Source organism: Thunnus albacares, chromosome 1 (genome assembly GCF_914725855.1).
Source record: "Thunnus albacares chromosome 1, fThuAlb1.1, whole genome shotgun sequence".
Taxonomy (NCBI): Eukaryota; Metazoa; Chordata; class Actinopteri; order Scombriformes; family Scombridae; genus Thunnus; species Thunnus albacares.
This window is the reverse complement of record NC_058106.1, coordinates 10,422,760-10,443,949: the sequence shown is the minus strand read 5'-3', so window position 1 is coordinate 10,443,949 and position 21,190 is coordinate 10,422,760. Positions and strand designations below refer to the sequence as shown.

General features: G+C 38.2%; 1 protein-coding gene across 3 annotated transcripts in view; it reads right to left on the bottom strand.

Moving 5' to 3' along the window:
* LOC122998142 (carbohydrate sulfotransferase 8-like) overlaps positions 1-21,190 on the bottom strand; it is a 190,888-nt gene that overhangs the window by 126,652 nt on the left and 43,046 nt on the right. The window contains exons 1-2 of one of the 3 annotated variants that reach the window (XM_044374850.1): positions 4,999-5,040; positions 3,601-3,794 (exon numbers count right to left, since the gene is read on the bottom strand). In XM_044374850.1, the coding sequence (XP_044230785.1) occupies positions 3,601-3,760 (160 nt within the window). In that variant the 5' untranslated portion in view covers positions 3,761-3,794; positions 4,999-5,040. Of the gene's footprint in view, positions 1-3,600; positions 3,795-4,306; positions 4,380-4,998; positions 5,041-21,190 lie in introns of those variants that run through there. The other 2 variants (XM_044375008.1, XM_044374923.1) reach the window with 2 other exon arrangements.

The window sequence follows — 21,190 nt, the reverse complement described above, 5'->3', positions numbered from 1 at the left end:
TCATCATTTTAAAGAAACTATTTTATATCCACAGCTATAAACATATACCCTTCTTCCCTAAGCCTAATTTTTTGTTCCCAAGCTATAAAAATGTGTATATGGACAATAAAAGATAATTTTCAAAATGTAATTTCCCAAACTACATTTTTGTAAGTATATCATTATTTTAAATCAGCTAAATGAATGGCAAAAACAAATGCCTTTCAGCCATCATCAGTATCAGCTTTTAGCTGATATGTTGTTCGTTTTTGCCTACAATAAATAAGACTATTGATCTGTGAGTGCTGGTGTTTGTTTTGGCTTCATTTGACTGCCATCCTCTCTCACATCTGCTTGGAAGCAAATGGTTTTGTGGTCAGTAGAAAGATAAAAGACCACAAGAAGAGCTGAGAGCTAGCAGTGACAAAACAAAAGTGTTTTCTCATTAACTTGTGTCAGTCTGACATAAATGAATATATTGAAGACTATGTATGAAGGGGTTACGGTAAATGAACCTATTTATCATTAAGATCTGCACACATTAAAGTCACTTAATTCTTGTTTAATGCATTCTTAGTCAGTACACTTCAGATCCAAACATTAGAAAAATCACCACTTTTATTAATCATCTTTATTTACACTTCCATGCCTTTGTAATCAAATTATAAATAATAATAATTAAATGGCTATTAAATATATATTTCTTATTCAACAGGTTTAAATTAAGTTATATGATAATATAACTGCGTGCACTATAGGTATACTAATTAAATATTTTTAATACATTAAGTACATTGTTAGTATGTGGGAAATAGCACATTTCAATCACTTTAGTCATTAGTGAAAATAAAAGTATACTAAGTATACCTAAATTAAGTGCAATTTAGTCCACTTTTCACTTCAGGTAAAAGTTAAAACGGGTGGGAGTTGCTGGGAGAGAAAAAGCTCTCCTTAACCCTGAAATTTAGATTTCAGTAGTTGTAGCCTTTATTACCAGCTTAACAATTCCTGTATTTAGCTGGCTAACAATCAATAGTTTGCATTATTTGCAGGAGTGTGTTGTTGGACAGTCATTATTTATACAACAAAGTTAGCATGTATTTTATATCTGCTGGGCAAAACTGTGTAGTGTATATGTAGAACCCCAGCATGTTCAAAGACGCAGGTTTATTGAGTTATCAGGATAAATTTGCTGAGTACAACCTGGAACCTGGCAAAATTAAGAGACAAACCTGATGCACTAAAAAAAATATTACTTATCAAAAGGGGATCTAAATTAAAGTGTGCATTATGCATGATTTATTAATACTGACAAATGTTCATAAAACATTAACTATACTTGTCAGGAGTGTGGAATTGCACAGTTCATACAGTACATGCTGTTTCTTTTTTCTGAGCATGAATGTGTGTCTTATACAGAACTCTGTGTAATGGAAATATTTCTTCATGCAAGAAAACATGAACAGTTGTCAAAACAGTAGCTGCGGGAGTGAAATAAGCAGAGGCACCAGTTTCGACACTGCTGAGGGGTTTAAGCCCCAAATTTTGTGTTGCTTCACACAGATTCCAAAAACTAAAAATAGATATAAAAATAAATATGAATTAGATCATATGGCAATATTAAAAAGTAGTCACACAGGGCAAAAAAAACCCTAGTAGGGGTACCCTATTAGTATATGAATGATACAGGCGGCAAACAAACCTCTTGATTAGCCAAACTTATTTAGAAGAGAAAACGCAGGTGAACGGTAAAATTACCCAAACTGTCTGTTGTAAACATCACAGTCCAACTTTGTCCTACTGTACTTGCCAGTTTTCCTGTAATCTGTTGGCACCTTTACAACATGTATAATCTAATCAAATGCCTCCATTGGCACCGCCAACACTGAGTGCTTTTATTGAAAAATGTTGCCCCATAGGCGCTGCTAAGGTGGGGCTAGATGGGGCTAAAGCCCTACCAAGAAACTACCAGATGTTTGACATGCAAACTCCTGTCTGATTTGCTTTGCTCAGCTGCTGTTTCTCATATTGCCCAGTTAAATTGCAATAGCGGCCTTCTCTACAATGGAATCAACTGAGTGAGTTCATGTTGCTCACATTGGTATGCTAGCAGTGTGATAAAATGCATTGTTCCACCATAAAATGACCTCTTCAGATGAAGCAGAAACTGTGAAAATTAAAAAATGGAGGCAGGCAGAGAGACCACCTGTGACCTGCTACAGTAGCTCCTCCGGTGGTGCTCACTCTTGTTAATGCTGTTAGTGGGCAGCAGCCTGAGGACGGGCCCTGGGCCCAGCCTTGATAACATACCCCTTGAAAAATCTCCACAACCAGCAAAGGAGCTTCATTCAGAACTGGTAGGACTCCTGGATGCAATATTCTATCCTTAAAGATATGACTTTTTGTTGGCATTTTCTGCACTTCCTGTCTGTTGCTTTTTTTTCTCTAGATGTGAGTCATTATTCTGGCTTTAATTGTTTCAGTAAGTTTTCCAAAGTCTACCACATTTGTTTGACCTTTGTCTATTTCGGCACTTGGCTCCTACATATCTACAGTCAAAGTGCTGAATATTATTTATTTTTCACTTAAAGAAAAAAAAACTGATTGTTATGGTTAGTGTGTAGTACTTTTAAATAATCAGGAGTATTTCTAGTGGGCATAAGATGCTTGAAATTGACTTTTAAATGCTACACATCTGCACCTATTTATTCATGTATTTACAACAAACTCTGTAGCTTCACCAGTAAATAACACAGCCCCTAACTAGCCCCAGCAAGTAAAAATCTCTGGCGCCACCTATGTGATGCCCCATAATAGTGATGTAGTCCATTGACGTAATAGTTACGGCTTTCACAACTGATTTTACGCAGCATCTGGCACTTGCTGCTACACGTAAAAATTTTAACAACTGAAAACTATGAAATTGGTGTAACTCTTGAATGCATTAACCAACTTCTTACAAGATCCAACAGGTCTTGTTCTGACATTTGTCATGAATATGAAATACTGGTTTTCATGATGTGTATATTTGTACATATGTATGTATATGTTGTATGTGTGCTTCCATGTGTGTCCTACTGTACGTATGTTTCTGTCATTGCGAGTGGCCTTTTTTCTTCACCAGTGCCTGAAAGGCCCTGACAATCAGGGGAATATTAGAGGGTTGGAGAGATTCCACTTTAGCTAAGTGTCTCTTATTGCTGTGGAGTGTGACACTGCTTTGATATTCATAATGATTCACAGTGCTGTTGACATATGATAGAGCCGATACTCAGTGGACTGCAGCTTTTCCAGCACGCTGTGTGTGAGGATTTTGCTCCTTTATACAAATATTAATGAGCATGATGAATTTTCAAAAAATAAAATACAATTAAGTTTAATGTTATACACAGTTACAATATTCCTCAATCATTTTACTTCAATGAGAGGATATAAATTGCATTACTAGTTTTCTTGTTTGTATTCAAAGATTGAAAATGTGCTATGGGAACATTAGTTACATTTGCAATAATGTAAAGAGCTTTGTCAGTAGTGTGAAATATGTTGCGTTTTCTTTGATGTTTATAAGTGCAAGCCATACTGGTTGAACTTAATGCTGTTTTAGGGCAAGAAGAGACTGACCTGGGCCTTGTTGCTGGGCCATCTCTGAGAGATCCTGCTGGTGGATGAAGAGAACCAGACCTCCAGCAGCGAACAGCAGGAGAAACCAGAAGGAACAGGGCACCCTCCTCTTCCGTCCACACAGGGAGTCCACCACCATCCTCCACTTCATCAACAGCATGACGCAGTACAGTCAGACACTAATGTAATAAGTTCTAGAGAAAATCAAAGAAAGAGGGAAATGGGAAGAGGAGGGGAAGCAAGAAACAGACAAAAGTGGAATGAGCAAAACAGCTGACACACATAAGCCAGGTGATCAGGACAAACACTGCACCAAGGAGTAGGGGCTAATATGAACCCTGAAGGAACTACTGTAGAGGTTTTAACACAACATATGGCTCAATATGGAGGTGTGGGCTAACAAATTGCCAGTGCAATACAGAGACTGAGAGCTACAGTCAAATAAAAACACAGACATAACTATGAGGATCAAAAGAAAGTTTAGAATAGAAGAAATAAAAATTTGGATAAAATTATAAAACACAACAGCCTTTCACAGAGAACAAATAAATAAGAGAAACAGTGTGACCAGTCATGTCTTCATGATGACTATTAAAAGGCTGCAGAAAAGAGATGAATTTTAAAAATAACAGTGGAGTGGGAGGATCTAATAATGACCAGCAAACTGTTCTTCTGTTTAGGGCCAACAATGAAAAACACTGATCACCTCTGGATTTGAACTGGGAGCGTGGAATGAAGAGCAGCAATTGATCAGACGATCTGAGGGGATGATGGGTTCAGAGATACAAGCTAATAGCAGTCCATGCAGTGCTTTAAAACAAATAAAAGAATCTCAAAATCAAAGGAAGAGAGGCCACAACAGGAGTGATGTGGTCTCACTTCTTGATACCAGTGAGGAGTCTCGCTGCTGCGTTTTGAACCTGCTGTAGGCGAGATACACCTGACTGACTGATTCCTGAGAGAATTCCAATGGTTTAGATGTGAAAAAATAATATTGTGTACTATGGTTTCCAGATCCTTAACAGACAGAGATTATTTTGGTTTTGTAAGTGATTTAAGATGGACGAAACCAGTGCTTACAATGGAGTTGATTTGTTTATCAAATTTTAAACCAGACTCAAAGATAATGTCTAGAAGTCTTGCATGGGAGTTCATATCCCATGTTAGAAGTCTGTGACAGACTCTTCTGTCACTGGCAGTGACTAAAATCAGTGAGAGTAGCCAGGAAGTATGCTAAGGCTTGTCCACTGGGTGCACCTACTTGACCGGTCTAATACTTCACATCAAGAAATATCCTGAGCTATATATCATCGCCTTTTTTCTTCCTTTTTTGAATTATTTTCTGTAATTTAACATTTTCAACACGGTGCAATACATTATATTCTAATTTGTTCTTACCCCTGTAACACTTCCTGGTCTGGCAAAAAGGACCAGAGCACAACAAAAGGCTGGCTATTTATGTGCCTGAGTGGGGCACCAAAGTCAGTGCAATTTGACCTAATTAAGAAATGTTTACGGTATTTTCATTAAATGTTACACTTGGCATACATGTGTTGAATATGTGCAAGTATTTTTATTGTGTGCTGGACAGCAGTGGTCCTATTATAGTTGTTTCAGTGTTAATTGTTAAGTTTATTGGTATGATCCAGTGGGAGGAGCCTACCCTGTATAAAAAGGACTCCAAGCAGAGCAGGGAGGGCATTTTGTGTATAAGTGAGTGCTGAGCAGAATGCTAGTAACAGTACGTCCAGTTTTGGATGTCTGGTAAATAACCTTTCAACAAGTGAACAAATCACCTTTTCTTTTGGAGCACAATAAATATACCATTCAACTAATGGTCATTGTCTTGGCTGGGACAGAGTGTTACAAGTTCCACAAGTGTTTATTGTGCTGTTGGAGTAGTCTGCAGGACTGGAAACTAGGACCTCAGTTTTATTTTGGTTTAGCTATTGGAGGATTTTGCCATCCAGGATTTTATATCCTCAATGCAGCTCAGCTGGGAGTTAAAACAGCATGGATCACTGTGCTTTCATTCATGGTTACTGTAGCATTTGTTTGTGGCTTCTGTGCCTTAACATAAATGTACAGCTAATTAGGTTTTTGTGAAATATAATGAAGTAAATATGTATAAGTGAGTGAGTTTCATGGTTAGTGTAGTTACTTTATGTTAACAGTGACTCATTCAGGTGTACACTATAGTAATGTTGTTTGTGTTATTGTTGTTTAAGTGACCAAAATTGTTGTATGCTGTTTGTATTTTGTGTTCATGTATGCAGTAAATAGACAAACAGAACGACTAAAGAACAGTAGTAAAGTTATTGATGAAGTATTTTGGAAGCTGAGTAAAGCTGCATTAAATGACTGAGTTGTACACATGAAGACTTAACAGCGGTATTAACTTTTATCAAATTAATCTTTATTTATATAGCGCATTTCATACAGTGGCTGTAGCCCAATGTGCTACACATGACTGAAAAACACTTCAACAAAAAAAACCAAACAAACAGAGGTGAGCAAAGGCACAAAAGAGCAAAATAACAAATAAAAAAAGAGCACTGCTTTGACCAACTGCATACATGCAAGCATACACTCCTGGTGAATTACTTTGTAACATGAATGCTGTGTTTTTGCTGTTACCTCAAGGTTGTTGCAGCAAAAGATGAAATAGTTGCCACTGTGACTTTCCATAGTTGCAAAATCCTGTCTGTAAATATTACAAACTATGGTGTTTTCACACCTGATAAGACTTAATCTTAGCTCAAACTGGACTTTCTCGATCGTAATTTCATTACCTCACCATTAGCAAACAATACGTCCCCACCAGTGCAGCCCCATGCATTGCTTTAACGCAGGGCTGTTTTCGGCCTGACTGCAGCCTTAGGCTAACTATTTCCACCTCTTTCAAAGTGTGGTTTTTAACATCTTGGGTTATCTATTGCCCCAGTAGGGGCCTCATCTAGAAGTAGTGCTAACTCGCTGTTCCTAACTTTTGTCTGTATGTAACTTAGTTCTAAGTAAGCCTCTAACTCCTTCTCAGTATGTTTTAGAGGGCCACTTTTCTCCTCACTAAATAATGCCTTGGTAAACTTATAAAATCTTTATAAAAAGCTGCTCCAGCTTGCTCCTTTTCCATCTGTTTTTTCTGCTTTCCTTGAAATTGCCATCCTAGATTTGAGTTAATTCTGGAGCTTTCCTCCACTGCCTTATGAGTTGGCTTCGCTCTCGAACAAGCCTATCAATCTCCTGTTGCTGCCTTGACTTAACTACCTCTAAAGCTACTTTTTTCCTCCTCTCACAAACCCCAAACCTTTTCACGCCATAGTCATAAATTAAATCTCCCATCTCCTGCAACTTCTTCTCAACTGTCCCTCTCAGTCCTTCTAGTGCACTTGTCAGATCTAAATTAACAGTTGTCCATATGCCCTTTACACGAGGCCTGGGCCAGTTCACTTTGACTTTTTGCCCATCGCTCCTCTCTTTCCTTACTGCCTACTCTCACCACTCTCCTGCCCTTTCATAAGCCAGTGTATATTATTTATTAAAAACCTCAGTTCAGAAATTTAACATGGAAACAAGATGAATTAACACCAAAATCCACCAAATAAAGAAATCTGGGTTCTGTTTGTAAGGATACAGTATGGCAAACACTATTCCAGTTGGAATGAGTGCAGACCAACTCTGGGCTCTGTCCATACAGCAGAAAGACTGTGATGCATCTGTCTTGAAATGAATACATAAATGAACTTAGCTACTCAAGTATGTGTTGTCATTGCAGAAAATAAAATCGTTGTTTCAGTGATGTCTAGTTGACCTTCACATTGCAACCTGCGCTAAAACGAGACGTTATAAATAAGCTGTAAATGAGTCAAATAACAAATGTGACGAATGTTTCATGCTGTGATGCTTGAATATACAGTGATTTCTGTTAAGATTTTGGTTTTAATGTGAACTTGTTTATGTGGATGATAAGATACAGAGATGGTGAAATGTGGCATTAAGTACAAATAAGCAGGTGAAACAAAAATCCTGAGGGGCTTATAAGAGTGTCTATGCTGCTACATACATACGTATCACACGCTGCACATAGGGCACCGAGAGCCAGGGGGGCCATCAAACACACCTTAGTAAAGTTGGAAATACATTCACAGATTCAAACTTCCTGGATCAATAACTTGTAAGTGAAACTTTGTTAAAATACAAATGATGCCTCTTTCCTACCGTAGTAAGGTAGACAACAAGCCAACAAACTAATTTTCATGCAAACAAGCTGGACTAATAATATTGGTCTCTGTGCATGGCCGGCTGTGAGATGACTGCACAGGGACCATCTAAAAAGGGCAACATAAGAAAAAGATACTACGAAAATATTCAATAACTTCACTCTTATACAGTGTAGTGTCCCCAAAATCAATTGTCACAAAATCACATTGATAATGAAAATATATTTCTTTGGTTTATTTTATTGAAGACGTGTGTGTGTGAGTAATTGTATGGTTCAGTTTTTCTTATTTGTATTTAATTATATTTATTTACTTATTTTAACAATAGTAACATTGATAATGAAAATATAATTCTTTGGTTTATTGTATTATTATTTTTTATTTCATTTTTGGGTTTTTTACCTGTTCTATAGTGTTATATATACTGTTATTGCATAGATCTGGTTTTCTTATTTGTAACATTGATAATGAAAATAAAAGATTGCACTTCCAAATGTTTGGGGGGGGGGGGGGGGGGGGGGGGGGGGGGGGCACAACAAAGCAATTATGACAAGGGCACCCAAATGGCCAGCATCAACCCTCGTCATTTCTTTTCATAGATGTTACTTTTGGTCAAAGCAGTCTCTCTTTTATTAAATCTATACAAATGTCAGAATTTTATGGAGCCCCTCAAGGGTCACGTGGTAGAAAAACTGAATTAATAAATAGAGGGAATGGATTAATGTAATTTAGTAATCACAGAGAAAATTAGAACCAACAAGAGGTCATCATATTCAAGTACAGCCACATAGCATCTGTTGCCACATCCATATGAATGAATTGCAAACATGACTTTATGCTGTTGGCTGCGTTGCGTTTCCCTAACAGATGCTATGTGGCTGTTCTTGAATTGTATTATTCATTTTAAATGTCAATACAGCTGTTCTCACAGCATAGCTGTTGTCATCAATAAAATGAACCACAATTGAATTTGCTACTCATTACATTACAAAATATGTATATGAGAACAACTATATCATGAATCCAGCTACATTAAAACACACTGTAGGTGTTATGGGCCAACTTGTCAGCCAAACGTGTTTTATCAATCATCGCAATCTCTTCACCAATCCATTCCCTTGGTTCATACAACAGTTTACACAGACTCACAGGCTGAGGAATAGCTGCCTAAAGTTTTGGCTACTCAGATTGCTCTGTGCTATTTCAGTTTAATTTACTTTGTAGAGATTATATTCCAAGCTAGACCGTGGTTTCATTCACTCCATGGCCCCAACTGGCAGCAGGAGTGAGAAAAAAGGGAATGTATCTGCTAAATTCTCTATAAGAAATACAGCTTGCCCAAGCACTAACATAGTGAAGCTAACTCATGGCCAGGAAAGCCGGACAGTAGTTATTCTAATAGCATAGCTGCAGACACAGCAAACATTTACAACCTGCTCCAGAAAATGTCGACGAGCATGATAAGAAACAAGGCGAAAGAGCAACAACGGCTTCTACCAAGGGGAAAATCAGCAAGCTAGCTGGACGCCTGACCAATGTTGAGAGTCAGCCGGACTTTCTGGAGGACAAGGATAAAGCATGGAAAGCCGACTCGCCTGCAACTCGGAGCAAAGTTGAAGTACTTTGGCAGAAGCTGGATGATTTAGAAAATCGCACTCGAAGAAACAACCTTTCACATCACTGGCTTTCCTGAGTCGTGTGCAGGGTGCAATGCAGCTGGGTTTCTAGCTAAAGTATTCCCCGAAATGTGCAAAGTGGAGTTCACCAATGAGCCCTTGAAATGCAGCTGCCAGACTTACAAAACCAAATCACGAAAGCATGATCATATCTCCCTATTTTAGCTCCCCTTCACTGGCTGCCTGTCCATTTTAGAGTTGATTTTAAATTTTTTTTCAAATTTTACTCTTGACTTTTAAAGGTGCAATGTGTAAGAATTGGCCACATGATCCAAACAAATAGGGGACAGCATATCACCCCCCCCCCAATATAGCATAAAGCTTAATGTTTACAGTGAATATGTACTATGGCCTTGTCAAGATATCAAAATGCTACAGGGACATTAGAGCCAGCAAGAAATGACAAAAGAGCCTGCACAGATCAGAAAGCGGTTGCACCACAGAGATAAGTTACAACATAACTCAACTAAATAGTTACACTTGCCTCTAGGGTAGGTGTAAATCATAAAATGTCACAAACAGCAGTCTTTCTGCCACACAGCATCATTTTTTCATTAATTGCATGCCATTTTACAACACAGTAATCCAGTAGAGACCTGATTTATTGATCTGATATTTCAATATCGATCTAGTTTACTACAATGTGCTATGATGCTAAATGGCTCATGCCAGCTTACACATGGTGCTAGAGCAACCTAGTGCAGTTCATCCAATCACACAGCTGATATGACCAGCTGATGTCTCACCCAGCTAGCGTCTGCAGCAGCAGCCGCCTGCTCCGACAGTGTCTGTGCAACTTACCAAATAGGTGTTATTGGATGAACTGATTCCTGCTTTCTTTTATTTGTCCTTGTTTGCGAAGCAATTTGTAATGGTTATTTTGAAAAGTGCTATATAAATGAAGTTTTTATTATTATTAATATGTTTGGATTTGACAATGTGAATTTGGGGTGAGTTCATAGGCCATGTTTAGTTTATTACAGTACCTTTATGCTTTGATTTTAGTAATTTAGAATCTAAAGACCAAAATGTAATTTTCTTGACCACAAGAATTTGGGAGAGTGTGAGAGAAGGTGTATGTCATGAGTTTAGTTTGGGTCTAAAATTCGATAAAAATGTACTCTGGTATCTGGTCAAGTATTTCAAACCAATATGTGCATCATTATTCCCAAGGGAAGTTGGGAGATGTTTACATTCACATCTTGTATGTTATAGAGGGAAAATAAGCATTTACTGTGTCAGAGAATATTGATGGTTTAGGTATGTGGGATTGGCAGTATCCAGCCATGTTTTCGGTTAATGGGGCCATCACATAGGTTGAATTTTGATTAGGGTACAAGCTGGACAATGTCTCAGTGATTGGTGTGTGTGCATTTCATGTTATTTCACTACTAAATATGATGATAGGAAGCCCCCTTTTTTATTTAACCCTGAATATATTTTTCCACTTGTTTATACATTTGTTTAATTACATTCAGAAAGTGAATGTACTTCCGTAGGTAGTTTTGGATTGATATATTTGTTTACCACGGAGTTATTGAGGCTTACAGACCAAACTGTTGTTTTAGTTTTTATGTTTTTTGGCAGTACCCAGCGTTGGTATATTTGTTTAGTGCATTTGTTATTCTTTGTTGTTTGTTCTAATGTACACTGCAGCTTCTTAGTTCATTTCAAGGCTAGTTGTCTACTTTATCATGTACTGAAGGGTTATAATGTCTTCAGACACCATATACTCCAGTAGCAGCAGGGGGTTGTGCCTCATCACCCTCAACACCAAGGGATTAAATCACCCAGCCAAAAGAAGAAAATACTTGTCCTTCATAAAATCCAAGAACTGTGATGTGGCATTCTTACAGGAGCTGCATATGAAAGACCAAGAGCATAGGAGGCTGTGCACTGGGTGGGTGGGTAGGGTGGGACAGGTAGGGGAGTGGCAAAAAAGGGAACAAACACCTACCGTTTAAATACATTAAAGAGGACCTATTATGCTCATTTCCATTTCTAAATTGTTTATTTTTGGACTCCACTAGAGTAGCTTTGCATGATGCACAGTTCAAAAAGCTCCCTATTTATCTTATACTGGCCCTTTATTCTGCCCCTCAGTATACACAGTGTCTCTTAACAGTCCATTTGAGCTCAGGTCTCTTTAAGGCCCCACTCTCGATGAGCCCAGTCTGTTCTGATTGGCCAGCTTTACGTATCAGAGTTGTGTTAAGTTACCGCCAACGCAAACCAAACATTTCCTGCTTTATGATATGGGAGGCAGACCTCAATCAGTAATTTAGTGATGAAGAATGGAGTGCCATTCTGCGAAACCCAAAAAAACCTTCTTGCAAGACTAGGACTAGATTAGTACAATTCAAAAATTGCATAGGGTGGGGTTAAGAGAAGACCCAGCATGCTGGAGATGTTGGGAAGCTCCGGACACCCTTATTCATTTGTTATGGTCCCGTCCCAAGGCTCAGAGATGGTGGACAGCAATTCATGAGAATATTAACCTGATCATGGCTCAGGACATTCTATTTCTACCTAGCCTATATGTAATGGGAGACTCTGCCCCTCTAAGGAGGATCCCTGAACCCCAGACAAGGTGGATCCAAACAGTCATCATGCTGGGCCGAAAGCTTCTTATTAGGGAATGGAAATCAGTGGAGCTCCCTCCATCCAACTTATGATTCACACAATTAAGTATAGAAGCAGCCTATGAAGAGTTGACATACAGGATGGCAAACCGGCTAGACCTGCACCGTGCTAATGGGGTAAATATATCAATCTTACTACAGGGCCATGATGCTCAATAAGGCACGTCCCATATGAGGTTGAGGCAGTTTTTTTCTGCTAAACAATCAACCCTGGACTGTCATGGGCTAATAAATGTAACCACCATGCGAGTATTTTGAACTTACCAAGCTTGACTCATCTTGGTGTGGTGATGTAAGCTTTCAACCTCTGTAGTTTGATGTTGACATTTAAGTGTTTTAACAGTAGACAACTAAACACTGATGTGATATGCATCTCGATGCATTGCTGATGATCCGATACATTAAAGATACATATGAAGCAACTACCAATACGCTGCATTGCATCTTTAATGTAATGCAGTGTGATTCGACAGGATTTGATTAAACACAATGTGATTCAACGCAATGCAAAAGAAGGATGCTATGCAATTCAGTATGGTACAAGGAGTTTGATTTTATTTCCTAAACATACAGGAAATCAATAATTAACTAAAAAAGTGCCATTTTTACGTTACATATTTGTTTCTCTATTACTGCAACTCAGTAAGCATCTCATATATGCTGTTTCTTTTTGACCTCTATAATAACACTTGGACCTTTCACAAACAGGCCTTTTCACAAGTCTTTTGTAGTGTAGTGTTCTCTGTCTCCAGTTTGCATGCATATGCTAAAACTTTGGTCATAAAAAAACAAAATAAAACAGTTCACACAGATTACCACATCAGTATTTTTCTCCACCACATGACCCCTTGCAGCTCCATAGAATGTCGATGAGAAGCGATAGAATCTTGTATAACGCTTAAAGCTATAAAGCCATTAGCCAGAAAGCCAGAAAACCTGTGCCACAGTACAAATACAAGTGAGGTACATGCTGTCAACAGCTGCCTCTATATAACATTAAAATGAAAATTACACTTCTCACTTTGAAAGACATTAATTTGACTGACATGGCAGTGAAATCATATCAAAGTGAACATCACAGCATTCGCATTTATGGGAATTTGTCATGGAGATGTCAAACCATCTGCCCAACCTGAAACCCATTTATTCAGCTTTTTATTGAAAAAATTTTATTTCCATATGAATGTTCTTCAGGTCATTCTGAAGGGAAACCATGGAGGTGAAGATAGATACTGGATAGAAAGTGCCTTTAAAAGGTGCAAGAATGGATTTTCTCAGTGCATAAGCATGATTATTATGGACAGACAGCCCCATATTTGATGTAGAGAAGAGAGGGGAGATGCATTCATTTTCTTAAATTTCTGTCTCTCTTCACACTGTGATGACTGTACTCAAAAGTCCTTTCCACAGGACGGGTGTGTTTATCATTTCAGTTCGGTACAATACAACCCCTGCAGATTGAAAGTAGGTTTAACAATGGTTAAATATACATTTTATACACATACTGTAGATATTGTAGATAAATGTTTTCTACATGATCTTGGTACACATGGTCATGCACATGCACATGTTTACTGTTGTTGCATAATGAGGATGTGGTACCCTCTGTGCACAGTGGAGTTACACACATAACAAGTGTTGAGTTGTACACTGGCTGAGGAGCTATTTCACAGCTTCCTCTCTTTCTCTAATCTTCAAAGCTTGATCCAGTTGATGGAGAGAAATATAGAAAATAGAAGGCAGGAATAATCTTTATGTAATATTATGCAAAATTCTTCTTTATGTGAGGTTCTTACACCACACGGTTATTATGCCAATTATGATGGTAACCAGGCTGTCCTTTCTGGGGTACTTTCATCAGTAGACATGCACTACTATCCATTAAAGCCATAATAGTCACGAGGATGTTCTTAACTGGGATTATAGGGACTTTGGACATTGAGACTAGTACCTGTTGCATTACCATCTTGTTCATAATCCAAGAAAAGTATAACATCTCAGTATCATACTACATCAGTTTGAACATAAACAAATCCAGCCTTTATGGGAGCTATTTAGTGGACAGATAGAAACAGACGGACAGAAGAAAATCATAAAATTGATTTTTAACTGCATTTTTGGCCAAGTTAATTGTGTTTTCATATTTTATGAAATGAAATCACTCTTCCAATGCATGGAAAGACTACAGTGACTGCTTTCCAGTTGACTCATCCTACACTTTCAGAGTCATGGAAGTGTTTATAGGAAGCTGAAATTTTTAAAGATGCTATCCTTTCATTCTGTTTTCTCAACAGAGTTTGACCTTTCACATAGCAGTGTCATTCATGCTGCCAGTACAGAGCAATATAATGTAACCTTATCAAAGGAAATAATCCCAGGTTTTCACTTCCATTTCCATTTTTTTTGTGTTTCATCACCTTAGTTTTGTACAAGATATTGGGGTCATGCAAACTCCTGTCTCTTGTTTCTGTCTATCAGAGATATTTTTGAAAGTGCTTAAACTAGGTTTCAGATTTATACTCCTTTAAGTAAAGTGCAAGGAATGCCAATGGAGTACAGCATCAGCAAAATGTAAACAGCACACATTCATGTCAGTGTTGAGTTTAGTGATTTGAAAAGATTGTCCTTGTCTTCTTGGCCTCAAGCAAGTAGTTGGTTTCAGCAGCTCCCTTGATATTGTTTAACTAAGACTGTGTCACACAAGCCTCCAAGCTACCAAGAGTGCTGTGGACATTTCAGTTACTTGTCTGCATGCAATGTTACTATGAGTTTGATGTATTTCATTATCAAAACCTAAGTTACAACTTGTTTCACAAAAGACAGGATATAACAATAATGATACAAGAGTAAATGGGAAAATTTAAGATCAGATAACAGGATACAAAATATATATAAAACAAAGTAAAAACCACCATTGAATTCAAAAATATAGTGCAGAATTGATACATACTGTATGAACTATTACAGCATAATAGTAAAAATAAAACTATGTCCAGTCAAGTCAAGTAAGTTCTATTTATATAGTGCCAAATCACAACAGGGCACAGGGCACTTTTCACACAGAGCAGGTCTGGACTGTACTCTTTAATTTACAGAGACCCAACATTCCCACATGAGCAAGCACTTGGTGACAGCGGCAAGGAAAAACTCCCCTTTCAAAGGAAGAAACCTTGAGCAGTGGTAGCAGTGGGCAAAACTGACTAAGAATAATAGCAGCAGCAATGAGGCATCATTCTGGACAGCAGTCAAAAATATGAAAAATATTCAAAGAATATTTTAGAATCACCATGAAATCTTAAAATCAATCCTACCACAAACTGGTATAACAACATTAAAAGAAAAGTGATATGTTTTCTTTTCTTGTTTTTGAATTTGTCTGTCCTCCTTTTCTGTACAGTTTTGAATCTGTGAATTGTTTTCCGATTTATGCCTGTTAGACGACCACTGCAGTTGTCCATACACACGTGCATTCACGCATTGAATGGATCAGTATTTCTTAAATAATAGGAGCAAGATTGGATGATCTCGCTACTATGATTCTCAAAATGAAGGCTCAGAACAAAAAGCACAAAAAGAACAAAACTAGTTCTAGTAGATCCTTGGGGCACTCCATAATTTACTAGGAAGGGCAGAGATAGTCACCATCAGAAACAAAACCTAGTGTTCATCGAATTGGAGGTGAACAACTTCAAGCGGGATTCCATTGTATGCTCCAGCCTATCAATGAGAATGCTGTGATCAAATCTGTCATAAACTGCCATTAAGTAGAAAAGCCTAAAAAGTGGAGCATAACAGTTATAAAAATTTGGTTTGTTTCTCTAATAAGCACAGTCTCAGTGCCAGGATGCTGTCTAAAACTTGTAATATTTCGTACAATTTAATTTTTCTCAAAATGCCCAAAGATTGTAGAGACACAGGAGTCTAGTTTGTAAAGGCAGACACATAGTGTGAAGTGAAGCAAAGTGGTGTTACCTGCCTACCTGTACCAAAATGCCTACCTGTAGCAGGTAGGCATTTTGGTAACCTGCTGGTAACCTGCTGTGATTGCAGCCATGTAAAATACATTTCTTCATGTCTTTTTAAAATAAATATATGTCTCTGGTGTGTCTAGAGACCCCTAAACTATGAGAAAATACCTTCCTCTCTCTTTTTGTCCTGCTTCAATATTCAGTAAATGTGTGTGCAAAAACACTGTTTAAATTTGGCTCCCTTTATGCCATCATAAAGGGATCTGTTGAACATAGACCTATCCCAGCCCTTCAGCAGGCTGAATACCCTCCCCAACTGAAACCTATTGAATAAAATTTTGAATCGAATCAAAGTTCTGTTGTTTGCTGCAAGAACTAACGCAACAGTCTTTATGCTTGTGACCCAACCTCAAACTTGGAAGCTCTAAGTTTTGCCATGTTTTATGCTGATTTACTGTTTATTTAGCAGATTAGTCCTGTTGAACTTGGCGTCAGCATGTTGTGCAGCTAATATGGCTAGCGATGTTGGACAAAAGTTGTTGAGGGATAGGCAAGAGAAACTGTGTAAACATTAAGCCTCATTTGAAGCCAACTAAATAACAACAGTAGAAGTTTGGATGGTGGTAAGTCTTTTTTCATGTTACTTTTGGTCGAACTTTGAACTGCAGCACTAGCTCAGCTAGCTTTGTTGTTATACATTAGCCCATTCTGCTCTGTGATCCTCGCTGTGATGGTATGTAAATGTACCTAATAGACATGCTGTGAAGGTAACAATAAATGTTTAAAAAAGAAACAGCAGGAATTCCTTTGCTTGGCAATGTTGTGTAACTTTGATTTGCACCCAGCAGCTAACTTGCTCAGACCATAAAGCTGTAGTGGCCCACTGTGGCAGTGTGTGTAAAGTCAAGCTGAGGCTAATATGTCCATTCTGATCCACAGATACACTTATCGTTACTGTAATACTAGTATTAGTGACGCTACTGCAGCTCCGTTGCAGTTCCAGTATGAATATGAATAATGTCAACAGTCAATCTCGCATTATATCATGGCCGGAGCTACAACCAGTTCTGGAGTGGGGCATGGGGAGCAGCACCTCATTTGCATAGACACAGAAACAGCCCATCCCGAACATGCATAATCTCAGTGGTATTTTCAGCACAAAACTTCAAAGACATGTTTTGGGGACCTCAGAGACTCATAGATTAACTTGTTGAAAAGGAGTATAATATGTCACCTTTAATACATATGTTATGATAGCAGACTTAACTGTGGCCATTCACTTCGAGTCACAAAATTAGTGCTAAAAATTATTCATGAGTTAAAAACCTGCCTAACATATCAATGATTTTGTAAACATGCTGAAATCCTCACTGACCCTACACTTCACAGTGATGGTCACACAGAGGTTGAACTGGACAGCTTCCGGCTGTTTGTGTGTAACTACAGTATTTCAGTATGGAGCATGTCAGAGCTGAAAAAGTGCATACTTCCTCAGTCAACTTGATCCAAGGTAATAAAAGAAAAAATAAAAACAAAATTCCTGCAAACTGTCACAACTTGACACACACATCTCATTATGATCAAACAACACCTCCCTTTTAAAGACATTTCCTTGGTTCTCCCAAACAGATGTATATGCAAAGTAATGACAGAACATGTCCCATTTTATGCAGGAAAGGAACCCTTCTGTGTCAGAGTAGTAATTGAGATGATTCCATGTTTGATGTTCATGTATAAAGCAAATCAAAGAACTGTGCATTGTCATTTCAAGCAAATGAAAATTATGTCCGTCAAATGGATGTGCTGTTTATATAGATGTCTTTACTGGCCAGTAAAGAAAGTGTTTAATTGTGATATCTTTCTAAACTAGTAGGCTTATCTAGTAAGAACAAATTCTGATGAAATGAATAGTTTAGTTAACCAATTGAAACACCTACCATGCCCATTAGAAAATAACTGCAGAACAAAATTAATTAATTAAAGTATGTTTTAACAATATTCAATAAGTTAAAGTCTTGGTTGGTAAGTGAATTGATAATTTATTATGTAGAGGTACTGATTAATACACAGTACTTTGGACATGATTTCCTTAATTAAACACTGATTATATTCTTGTCTGTGATGACACTGCTTTAGCTCACACCAGCTTTGGTAAAGTGGGGGTGAAGGTGCCCTTTTGGTCCACATGGATTTTAGTTTAAGTTTATTTGCCTGCAGCAGCACCATTCCCCAACTGAACCATCAGTTTAAAGTATCTATGAACATGTGTTTTTAAGGTCAAGGGAAGGGCAGCTTGATGCGTTATATTTCACTTCTCACTTGGACGTTGCAGACCTTTGAGATAACTATCAGCTACTGTTGCTTCCCTCAGCTAGGTGAAGGCTGAGGCGTGCTGGCTTTTCCATGGATTAGAAATGGGGCCACTCTGGATTCATGCACTGCGACCTGCGCATCCTTTCTGCTCCCTCAAATTTTCAAGCCTCGCACTGTTAGGGTTGGCTTTGGTTACTGGGCATACTGATGGTGTGGTTAATCTCTCTCTTGGGCACGGTTGGTGACCAGTGTGCTTAGCAGATGTGTGTGTAAGTGTGATAGCAGAGAGTGCTATAAGTATCATGCTTCCCACCCTTGAGCATATGAAGACTGTTAGTGTGTAGCACTGTAGATGTAAATCTTCACTGCACTGAGAATTTACCATCTTTGGTTAAAATGTGGAAGTGGCAGTCATTTTTTTAATCTCCTCAAAATAATATGTATTTTTACATCCCTGTAATCAGATATCAAATTATTAGAAATATATATTTTTTTAATATTAACAGCCAACACTGCATGTGGGCTGTTAATATTATTATTAAAATTCCCTTACACCACACACTGGCAAACTAAGCAAATCAAACAAAATCTATTTTCAATATCTCTCTGCATATCCAATCACCCATTTCCTCCCAATGGTTGAGAACATTTCACATGTCCCAGAAAATGTTCTGGGATCATTTTAGTAATACCATTCATGGGTAGTCTCTGTCAGTGAAAGTGAACAGTGTTGGCTAGCAAACAAAAAGAAATGGAAGCTGTTGCCAGGCCTGTCTCATAAATTAATGATTACGTGCAAGGGAATTTGACGAGGGTAGAATGAGAGCTGGTATAGGCTCATGTTCAAAGCACCACTAATTGTCTTTATTTATGACAGCCGGTGATTTCTGGAATGAATCAATGCATTTGCCACACTGCTGTGATGAGCCTTAGCAATCAGTGTAGGAGATCAGCCATCAACCCTGCTAGCTATCACACGCCACCGCTAAAAAGGGTTCTCCTATTCAGCAGCAAGAAGGCAATGCACGCACAAACAATACCCTGACTACATTCTTTATGTAAATATGAGGCAATAACATACAAAGGTGCCACATAAACATGATGCAATCAGAATCCTTAATTCATAATGCATTAATGTTGCAACAAACATCAGAATCTGTCTAACCCACTGAGAAAAATTTGACATATTTTCAATGCACCTTTTATTTACTGCAGGAACTTTCATTGGGAAATAATCAGCTGCTGCAAAAAATAAAAATAAAATAAGAAATATGACTTGCAATTGTAAAACAGACACATACAGTAAGAAGAACAAATCCTACACATCCCTGACTTACAACGCAACTACAAACTACACATCCGATAAACACTACTTGGGATCTGGCTGGAAGATAAACTGTATAGGCATTTGGGTTTCAGTATCCACAGTTATTTGGGACACATCCTTCTGTTTTATGGTGGGGGGACATTTATACTGCACACTGAACCACAGCTGTTACTTTGGCACCCTACTGTTTGGAGTAAAGCCAAATGAATAAATAGTCACCAATCAAATGGCACTACAACATACCTATATACCAAAGCATCGACACACCAAAAAGATTCCCCAACTCCCTCAAAAATGCGAAAGCTGTGTGACGGTGACCTGACAAGCTGGCCTCAGGATAGCTACCAGCTCAGGCAGAGCAGGTGATGACAGCTCCAACACAATTGGACATGCTCAAATACAACACATCCTCGCCATATCATGTCAGCCCAGTACCTGCTACAGGGCACTGCTGTGCTCCGGTACACACCTCTCAGATGAGGTTACAGATTAGTTTCTATTTATATGTAAGGTCTTTCAGCAGCTCAATGACCAGCAGAGTTGAGGTGATACATTACATGCAAACCAGTTTGGTTGAACAAAAGGACCATTTTATAAAGCCTAAAATTCAGTTTAAAAAATCATGTCTCTTACATTCTTGCTTTTTGTGCAATTCTATGATTCAGTCTTGCAATGTTGAGGATCTGCTGCTACCATTTTATTTCACAGGGGGGAAAATAAATCAAGCTGCTTCTATCTCTCTGGATAGCATGGGATTTTTTGGTGGCTTTTCTGTAGTCCAAAAGCCTTTTGGCAGCAGTTTTTCATTTCTAAACTTTCTAACAGATTTAAAAAAAAAAAAAAAAAAAAAAAAAAAAAAAATCTGGTTTGATTGGCCACTACACACAGGGTCAAAGCTGCAGCCCACTATCTCTGCCAGCAACACACCTGACCCCGATACACGAGGCAAATGGCTCATTTGGCGAACAGGCTGTATTGTCTAATGTTTCATTACCATTTAAAACGCATATAATTACACTCTTCTTTGTAATGGTGCACTGAAGCTCACCAACAACTCACGGCTGATTAAAAGCTATGTGCAGAAGGTCACTGGCTCTTCCATTAAGAGAGTGTCCAGGAAAAACCAGCCAAAATCTACAGCATGCACACTTTATATCTATGCACTTCAATCATGAAAGGAAGAAGTAGATGGAAAGGAGGAGACAGGCTGAAGAACTTTTACACCTTGACATACTGAGAGACAGATGGTGCAATGTTGGTGCAACACAGTATTGAGGAGGTGTTCTTAATATTTTTTGCCTCTGGGCCTGTCAAAGGGGGAGCAAGCAATCATGAGGAAGGTTGGATTTAAAGGAATCAGCTGTACAGACAAAGTTTGAGCTGAGAGTTCGGAGTGTAAAAGTCAGTGAAACAAACACGCTAGCAACTATTTCTCTGAATGTCT